General features: G+C 42.4%; 1 protein-coding gene across 2 annotated transcripts in view; it reads right to left on the bottom strand.

Moving 5' to 3' along the window:
• Nucleotides 1-10,116, bottom strand: part of nt5c3a (5'-nucleotidase, cytosolic IIIA) — a 15,430-nt gene that overhangs the window by 2,048 nt on the left and 3,266 nt on the right. The window contains exons 1-7 of one of the 2 annotated variants that reach the window (XM_035671979.1): nucleotides 4,318-4,376; nucleotides 2,134-2,232; nucleotides 1,890-1,959; nucleotides 1,665-1,797; nucleotides 1,439-1,528; nucleotides 603-765; nucleotides 306-506 (exon numbers count right to left, since the gene is read on the bottom strand). In XM_035671979.1, the coding sequence (XP_035527872.1) occupies nucleotides 306-506; nucleotides 603-765; nucleotides 1,439-1,528; nucleotides 1,665-1,797; nucleotides 1,890-1,959; nucleotides 2,134-2,232 (756 nt within the window). In that variant the 5' untranslated portion in view covers nucleotides 4,318-4,376. Of the gene's footprint in view, nucleotides 1-305; nucleotides 507-602; nucleotides 766-1,438; nucleotides 1,529-1,664; nucleotides 1,798-1,889; nucleotides 1,960-2,133; nucleotides 2,233-4,317; nucleotides 4,377-10,116 lie in introns of those variants that run through there. The other variant, XM_035671978.1, reaches the window with a different exon arrangement.

The following is a 10,116-nucleotide window of genomic DNA, read 5'->3' as shown; positions in this document are numbered from 1 at the left end:
ATACCCCTAGACCAACGAGCCACTGTGAGGACAACCATAACCATGGGTTTCAGAGTTAACTGTTCTGTAAATGCCACGTTGCCTGAATACTTTCCTGTCTTCTGATCTTCAAAGCACCACTTTATATTTTCTGGTGGCTGAGCGCCATCTACAGGCGCTTCCTTGTACTGCAATCCAGTTTACTATTAACCTCTTAAAATTATTATTATTATTGGCAATGTCTAAGATTGTGAACTCCATCAACTCTATGTTAAAGGACGTTCTCCGTATGTTTTAGGACCCATGATCACGTGTCGTGGCTGTACCTTGTCGTTGAGGAAGCCGATCTTGAGGATGTTCTCCACATTGGGCGCTCCGTCGGCCATGCTGAGGTCCCCCAGTGAGTCGCCCATGAGGATGATATTGCAGTACTCCTTCAGCTGTTTGAAGTACTCCGTGTTCCGCAGGGCGCCGTCGTGTTTGTTGTACACGTGGATCAGCTCGCCTTTGAAACCCCTCAGGACGCCCTGTGAGATGAGGAGCAGATCCAACCAGCACGGTCAGCCACTATGTTAATACTGAGCTGTAACACAGGCGGAAGAACAGAGGCGTGCAGGACTCACATTGTCGTCGAAGTCCATGAAGTTGGAGACGACCTTGACGTTGGGGTGGTAGACTCCGGCTTGGCGGATGATTTCCTCCAGGACGTCCCCCAGGCCGGCAGAGAAGATGAAGACAGGCACGTTGTGCTGCTGCAGGCGGTCGAAGAACTGCTCAAAGCCGTCCCTGATACCAAGCAGGAAGAGACAGGTTGGTGAGAATCATCGGTTATATAAAGTATACAAACTAAAAGTGGAAAATCTCTATCCAAGTTTATCCCCAGGATGCCAACCGTACAGTAATTACAATTAATTATCAATCCTTTAAAAAGTCTACTCTGGTCACAATTAAATGGATAGTTAGTGCAAATAAAGACCATTGGGACAAATTGTGATTTTTGATTCAAGCAATACAAACATTCAATTTGTAAACTTAAAAAAACTAATTTAGATCAAGGTGTTCTTTAAACAGGGTTTCTGCAGGTTTTGATGGGTTAAAAAAATACTTTTTAAGACCTCTGAAGAATGCATAATGAATGCAATTTAAGACCTATTTCATGTCCATACTGGCAAAAAAAAAAAGGGGGGGGGGAGTCGATATTGGATCCATGTCAGTTTCATTTTAAAGTTGTTCAAGCATGATCATCGCAACTTCATACAAGTAACATGAACTTTATCAATTCAATGCATTTTTAAGGCCTGCCAAAATCATATTTAATACATTTGAAGGCCTACAATTCAGAATTTTAGATTTTAGACTAAATAGGGGCACCACACCAGCTAAATACCCACAATGCAACAATAAACTGCAGTAATGCTACAGTGTATAGAGTGTCCTGCGAGGGTGGAGGAACAGGTACCTGAGTGCAGCGTCAGACTCTCTCACCACCTCTGACAGTTTGTCTTTCTCTAGCCGCTGCTCCACAAGTAATGTGTGAGACTTGAAATACCTGCAGACACACACACACATACACACACATCTTTAGTCTCTTTATCTCTGCAGAAAAGTGAGTGCACGCTGCTGCTTGTGATCAGAAACACAAGCAGGGCTGTGTGTGTTTGTAGGTTTGTGTACACGCGTCTTACCACTCCACCATGAATGGGTATTTCTCCTCCATGGTGAGTTGAGGGTCGATCTCGATGGGATAATATTTATTCTTCAGCTGCAGCAACTTCTGCCTGCACTCCTCTGTCACCAGCTTGCAGTTGTCAATGATATCTGCACAAAGAAGCAGAATACCTGCTTAGAAAAACCAAACTGTAACATGGCATTAAGAAATGTCTGGTGTTGTTTTTTGTTGTTGTACTTACTGTGACACGTCGGACAGCGTTTGCCGTTGACAGCAAACTTGCTTAACGTCATGTCGAAGTCTGTGATGATCTGCAACAGGAGCAGAGAAATGCATGAATCAGACACAAAGATATCCTTAAAAAAGAAACTTGTTCTCAGCAAGTTTTTTCCAGTTACTAAAGATGTGTGACCTTCAGGACCACCAGGGGGTGCTGTTTCCCCAAAACACTGACTGATAAGGCATCACAGGACTTGGCGTTCTACCTGTAGCTTGGAAGCTCCTCCTTTGATGAGGCCGCAGATGATCTGCTCCACCCTCTCAGGGTCCCTCATGTGGACCGTCGTTTTCTCAAACTGAGGCATCTGGAGGGAGAGAGAGGGGGGGGTTATTAAAGACTGGTGTTTTAACATTCCTCTCACATTCCTCTACAGGAAAACTGTAAAACACAACATGAAAGATATTGGATCAGCATGGCTGTCTCAACTCCTCAACAGCTGCTTCTACTTTAAAAGTTCCCTGAAGGTCTGCAGCCTGCAGGTTATCTATGGTGGAGGAGGACAGCACAGCAGAGGTTGTGTGCAGGGCTGATTTACACTCAGGTATTTGAAGTATGCATGTGTGTTGAGGGGTATGAAGACTACATGTGAAACTAGGATTTGACTCTGCTTTCAGTGTATCTGAACACACCGTTCCCGGGTCCAGACATACACACTTTCCTGGAGGGGGGGGTATCAGGGTCGCGAAACAGCGTTTGGAATCAGTCGGTGTTGTTTAACGTGCTGAATGACCACACAAACAGTCACAGTAATACCCTGCAGAGAGGAGGTGGACTTCCATCTCATCAACAGGAGTTGTGACTCAGCGGAGCAAAATCTGTACTCCACAACTTTTAAGTGAACCCTCGAGGAACAAACAAACGTTTAAAGAAAGTTGCATCCATCATTTGGGGACGAAGCTGAGTCAGAAGTATTGTTTCTGAGACAGGATAGCCGCACTCAGTTTGAGTCCTCGCAGATCAACAATAAACTAGGCAACTTCTGGGTTTCATGGAACCAAAGTAGAAAAGAGAAAAATCTATTGTAGAGGATTGGGAGGAAGTTTGTCACCTTCATATGAATTTCAGAAAACTAAACATCTGCTGTTTTAGAGGTTTGTGTGTTTCCCTCCACCACTTGGACAAGATTTCTTTTACATGCAGGTGTAAGTGACCGTGGACAGATCGAAGTGAGCCGCACCAGCCGACAGTCGACTACAGCGAACCGGCCTCAGCATCTGTCTGACAGCCGCCTGCAGGCTCCCTATGCCTCACACGCAGCTCTGGAGGGAATGTGTGTGTTTGTGGTAAGATCCTGAATCAGCCTGTTGTGTAACAGTGTGGCTTAACAAAACAGCTCTTATTACATGGGTAAGGAAGGTTATGTACCAATACGATGATAATTAGTGGCAAGAAATGGTTGGTAATAATCTTATTACAAGATAAAGATATTTGAATACGCCTCAACCCAACCCTGTTGTTGTTGTATATTGGCTGGTAACAGAAGAACATTCAGTAATGCTAGATGTTTTGTTTTTTGTAATGTTGCTTTTGATGAATTTTGAAGAGTGACATATCGATCAACTTTTAGTATCTATTAATGCATAAAAGATTTATACAACAGCTTAACAGCTCTTTCTGATGTAAGCTGAGGGTTTTATGAGAGGCACCAACACAGTGCATGCAGTATTAGATGCACACTGCGCTGATGAAGAGCAAATAACTGGAAACACACAAATACACACAGTAAACACCCCACCCCCACCCAGCACAACTTCCTCCAGTATTACATATTCAGCGTCCGGCTTCATATTACCTCATAAATCACTCAGATCATACAGAAACAGAATTACACCCAGAAAGCTAAGCAAGCGTGTTAATATACTGTTTTTGAATGTGTTGCCATAGAGATGACCTGCACTGCCAGTACAGGGTCACAAAGTCCGTAGCTTAGGAACAAACGTGAAAAAGACAGCAGAGTTTTAGAGGGCGTGTTCCCCTGACGGCAGTGAAATTCAAACCTGCTCTTCCTTTTAACGAACTGGATATTCTGAAAACATGAAACACTTCTAAACTATCGACTGTTCAATTCAAATAAACTGTAAAGACGCTGAATGTGATACGGCCAGATGTGCGGTCACATTGCCGTGGTTTACTGTTTTCTATTTTTGCAGAGTTTAACAGACGTGATCTTCTTAGGGAGAGCAGGTTACGTCATTAATTTAACATTTAACAAATCTACCAGAAATAAGGTGTTTTGGGGGGAAAGCCTCCAATCTGGATTAAGATTACAAGCAGCAATTACAGAGGTCAAAGGTCAAAGCATCATAATAACAAGAGAAGACATTCAGGAGGATTTTGTTTACTGCCTTTAAAAGAAAGAATTTGTAGCACATTTTTGTTTTGCGCTTACCTTGGGTCTGTTGTCTCAGCTAACACAAGAGTGAGGAAAAGAGTGTGTGGCTGCAGAGGGCTTATATATCTACAGCAATAGTCAGGGAGGGAGGGGGTGTCACCCAAAATAGATTAGACAACATAACCCCTCCCCCCAGTACAGAGAGCCTCAAAACACACACACATACATATAGTATATATATTCATACATGCACATACATACAGTAACAATTTCAGCTGACGCACGTCAACACACACACACACACACACACACAGTTCAGTATAAACAGGTGCTGAATGGGGCCGGTGGAGAAAAAGTGACATTTGTAATCTGCTTATTGTTCCAGCACTGTGACCTGTGACCCCCTGAAAAAGGAACCTTTAAAATCAATCAGAGAGGGTGCACCCGCTTCATCACTGCTACTGCTGAGCACACACATTTTAACACACACAACACGCACGCCCCGCCCCCACACAAACACACTCTCCATACACACGCAGTAAATAGCTTGACGGCACACGAAAGGTCACGAGGGTCAAGGTTCAGTGTGAGCATCAGGCTGTTTGGTCTTACAATGGTCAGTCACACATGACACATACACACGGCTAGTGGATGTGCCTCGCATTCATGCAACCACACACACACACACACACAGAGAAGTAATCTACAGCGTCTAATGCGTTTATTTCTGCTGCTGCTTCAGTGTTGAGCTCACTCACATGTACGAACAGGCAGGGCAAACTGCAGCCTCTATACATTTCTGGCTGAGTCTGAACATGTCCATCATTCTGTTTTAATTATCTGCGCGCGCACACACACACACACACACACACACACACACACGGATCAGTATTCAGGTCGAGCAGGTTCAATGATGTCAACTCTAACATAACCCTTCTTGTATCAGTTAACCTAGATTCTTCCAACGCTGTCTTTGTGGAACCCACAGAGCTATATCTATAATCCATTATTGGTATAGATAATAATGATGGGATTCTTAGAAAAGTGTGCAGTTTATTGTCATGACTGTGCGATAAACTTCAACTGAACTGATGAAATCCCAGGCTAAAGTGTGACTATTTAACTTCTGAAACAGGAAACAAAACCTTCCTTTTACAACCGAAAAGCTCAGTTTATTAGCAATAAGACACCCCTACTTAACACAATACACACTACTAATGTTAAGAAAACTTAAGCTAGATATCGCTATGTTACTGTGTTAGGGACACGTTTTTGGTGATAATCATTAATTATATTCATTAAAAACTTACTGGAATCACTTTATCTGTATTTTTACTGCATCACAGATAGGGACTTCATCTCTTTGTCATTCTTTAGTTGGAAATCCATAGTATTCCCACACATCCAGCTTTTGTGGGGACTACAATGAGCGAGCCAAGCCTTCAGCCAAGGTGATGGGCTCAGGCTTCTGGAAAGATACGGACTCCCAATTGTGACAATTCAAACATAAATCAGGAAAATAAAGACTGTATGCTGGCGAGAGAAAAATTGCAAAGACTACGATAACAGATTGGTTATTGCTCTCCAACTTTATCAGTACTTTTATTAATTAAGAATAAATTACAGAAATAACTTTTTATTTTTAACAACAAAGTACTGTTTCTTGGGCAACAACAGCAATGTTATAGCTATATAAACATCTTGAATTATAATTTTTTTTTTTAAAGTTAAAGGCCTACAGAGAATATTTTATTAATTGGCTACATCAGAGCCTGTAACTGGTGTGTTACTAAGATATTTTTGCATTTATCATTATAAAGCTTTAAGGTCATTTGATCCAGCTCACAGGCGAATGAGCAATCCGTCAGTCCCCAGTAAATGTCACTTCAGATGATATTTGACTGTGAAGGATGGCTCATGTTAAAAAATGTTAAAAGAGGCAAAAAGGGGAAATGAGATGCCACCGTAGATAAACTGGATGCATTATTGTGTTCTATCAATCAGTGAATCAGAACAAAAAATGATATTTGTGCAATATTTGAACCTTTGAGCAACCCTGACATGTCATCGAAGGCTCATTTTTTGCTGACCAAGGCTCAGTTCCCTGCTGTCCTCTGAACTGTGGGTGCTGTTGATGTAAGACGACGGAGACAGGAACATGAAACGACCTCGTCCTCTCCTCTGCTGACCTTCGGCTGCCTCGCATACCATGACTCCCGAAAACTAGGTCGACGCTCTCTGATTACACCTCACCACAACAACATATGTCCCCCCTGTACGGGAGGCTCACAGAGACACGGCTCCACCAGTCGTATCCCGGATTTGCAAGGAGATGTTGCTGTTTAGCTGCGTGGCATTCTCCCAGTATCTTTCGGTTCCACAACAATCCCGTGCAATCCTTTCCCCCCCCTCCCTTGGCTTTGGCCCCATTTAGACATGTTAAAATGCCATTTGTATCTGCATACTTTATCAGTACACCTTAAAGACAAAGCTCCACAAGCAACAGCAAGCAGCTGTGCAGATGAACGCTCTACGCTGGAATAAAACCGACTGTCAGCAACAAGAATGAAGCAAAGCTTTAGTAGATGTTGTTGCTGATCGCATGGAGCGGTTTCACAAACAGCTTAGAGGAATATTAGCCGTGTGCCTGGAGTGTCATGGGATAGCTTATCACCTCTGGATGAAGAACGAGAACTCAGTGCTGCTGGGGGGGGGGAAGCAGTGCAGTGCACTTTGCTTCTTTGGGAACCTGCATGATTATTCTCTTACAGCCAATGTTTCAGTATTGCTGTGACTTCAAACTCATCAGATAATTCAATGTGTTAACTTAAACTGCACATTTGCACAACTATGAAAAGTCCAAATCAAACTCATACAAGCTGTTGGGTTTTCATTTTGAACCTTGACCTTCTATCCATCAGCAGCTTGTAGTATTTCACGTTCTATTAACTTTTGCAAAGTCTCTTCTGAAAACAAAACCAAAATGCCAAATCTAATCCTAAACTGGATCACCTCGATCAGGCGTCAACCTTGACTGAGGTGACACCCAAAAAGTACCAGGTACTAGCCACAAAGTTTGCCAATGAAAAACCAAAAGAAGAACGGTTTCAAGCGAGTGGAGTGGAGTCGTGCTACGCAGTGGAAATGAGGCTATAGTGTGTCACATGAATGGACAGGCTCAATCAAGTCACCACTGTGAAATGGCATGACCTTAAGTGTTGTCACATGTCACATTAACACTGTGGCCGTTGCTGCCCCCACACAGTGTTGTAATGATAATAGCAGTGTGGATGTCAATATTCCAATGGCTTCAAGACAATCATCAAACAGAGAGAATGATAAAAGACAAAAGGAATGAGGATTAAAGGTTGTGTGGTTGAGCTGAGTTAAGTTCTTGTTTGAATACTACTTTGCATGTTGCTGTAAAACACACAGTACACGACTGTTATCAGCCCTGTGGACTTCTAACAGCTGTCAAATTCAACCTGTAGCACGATTCTGAAATCCCTCCCAGCATTCCTCTGAAATCCCACCTGATCTACATTAGTCCTGAGCAAAGGTCACAAAGGCTGCTGTGACGCAGCCTTGGCCTGCTGAGGTCAAAGGTGCAGACCCCACGCTGAGTGTTTCCACCCCTCGACAGATGAACTGAACCCAGAAACTGTTGTTTTTGTTGTTTGATACGACTACAACTTCTACTACCACAGCTACCACTACCACTTCTAACTAATCTAACTTTTGCTTCTACTTTTACTATTTACTACTTCAACTAATATCTTACTAAAACTTAGAAAATGTAAGCGTACTGTATTCGTATAGCGTCTTTCTAGTCTTCCGACCACTTAAAGCGGCTCATTCTTTCACATTCACCCACTGATGACGCAGCATTTTGGAGTTCGGTATCTTGCTCAAGGATACTTCGCCATGCATCGCCGGGGATCGAACCAACAACCTTCCTGAGCCACAAGCCCAACATACAGTTGCTGTTATTGCTCCCCCTGCTGCAATTGTGACTATTTTTACTACACTATCTGTTCCTACTACTCCTTATCATCCTATTAGTGCTGCCTTTGCTACCACTACTACTTTCACTTTTACCACTGCTCTTTCTACAAATCTGTCAGTGCTACTAATACTATTGATCATACCTAATACATAAGTGATACGATGAGTTTAAGTACCTGAACGCATCCGAGTGTCACATGTGAACACGGTATAATGCTGAGACAGGCCTGAGTATTATTACTGTATGACACAGTACCTGCTTTCACAAGGAGGCCCTTCACCCGTTTCCTTTGGCCCCACCCGCACTGGTTGTCAGGGTGACAGCCATCTGTTGCTAAGTGATAAAACAGCCTGACAACTGGAGTTCAGGTGGACTTCACCCTCCAGTTTAAGTTCCTCTCATACATCACCTTTCCAGGACTCCTTTATCGTTCATCAGTGACAAAAGAAAGGTCCATACTACTGATTGGAGTCATTTGTGTTTATAATTAAAAATATAATGCATGTTCTCATTCAAGATGTTGGTCAAATTTGACATGTTCTTTATTTGTGAATTTAATTTTCACATTTCTCTTTGTTGGGAGAGTTTCTTCTCCCTTTCTCATCTTTGCACAGAAGTCAATAATTAATTAATAAAAAAAATTATTCTACGAGAAAACTTTCTTGGGAACACGTGATAATAAACCCAGTATGTGTACAGGCATAGTGCTGATTATATTATAGAAACTACTGTATAGTGTACAGTGGAAATAAGGAAGTCTGTAAATCACTCTGCTACTATATACTTCTGTCGCTTCTTTGTTATCTGTATAGGACACAATGTTTATATGTTACTTTTGGTCTTATTGTCCACAAATATAGATCCGAGTGGTGCTGTTTACTGTAAAGCAGAAACCCCAGACCTGCAGCAAGTGTGGCTCTGTTCTGCCCTCCAGAGGTCGACGGGGTGAAACACACTCCAGGTATCTCCTTCACCTAATGCCCTCAAAAAATGTCTTCTGTGGAAAAAAGGTCTATAACTTCACCTCAACCACCTCTACACAATCTACTTATCTAATTAGATATTAGGCTCATTAAACCTCAGGGGAAATGAGAAGTGGTGTTACATTATATAGCAAATTGAGCTATATATATAAGCAAATTCATCAGGTAACTACATGGTTAACAGCTCGAGATGTATCAGGATCGGTCTGATTGAGTCCAGCAGGTGCTTGGCCGGGGTTGGGCGGTTCACTCTAAACTGAACCTCATTAACAGCTCCACTCTGGGCTTTGGAAACGTGACGAATGTGACGGACATTTCAACACCAAATAACACATAAATTAGTAGCAATAATAGGAACTATTCAGAGACAGGTCGCAGTATGATGACAGATTCTGTGGACGATTAACGGACAGTAAGGGACACAGCGGGGTCAGTGTCAGCTTGTGTCAGACAGTCTGGAGCTGCTGTGACTAATATGACCCTGACACACTGAGCATCTGGTTTATGAGCAACATACATGTCTGACGTGATGAACATCACACTTGTCTTTCTAATCATAGTTACTGGATATATTTAGTGCACAACAGTGTTCAGCAGTAAAGTTGGTCTGGAGACTGAACTCTCAACTACACAAGATATGTGTTCACATTACAGCACTAGATAGAAAACACCAGTATAAATCAATGCTTACTCACCAATCATTCTTCAATCCCTTCATGGCCAAAACTCTCATCTAATAAAACGTTCCCAAAGAATCATTTTCCAGACAATACAGGACAGAACTTTCTCTCAGTCATATATTTTTTCCCAGTTTTATTCCTCCTTGTTTAATGATGCAGAGTTCATGATGAAGTGATGCAGGTTCAT

The sequence above is a fragment of the Morone saxatilis genome, unplaced genomic scaffold (assembly GCF_004916995.1).
Source record: "Morone saxatilis isolate NCDOM2014 unplaced genomic scaffold, NCSU_SB_2.0 Contig24, whole genome shotgun sequence".
In the NCBI taxonomy this organism is placed as follows: domain Eukaryota; kingdom Metazoa; phylum Chordata; class Actinopteri; family Moronidae; genus Morone; species Morone saxatilis.
The sequence above is the reverse complement of the archived record's forward strand: the minus strand, read 5'-3'. Positions and strand labels throughout refer to the sequence as shown.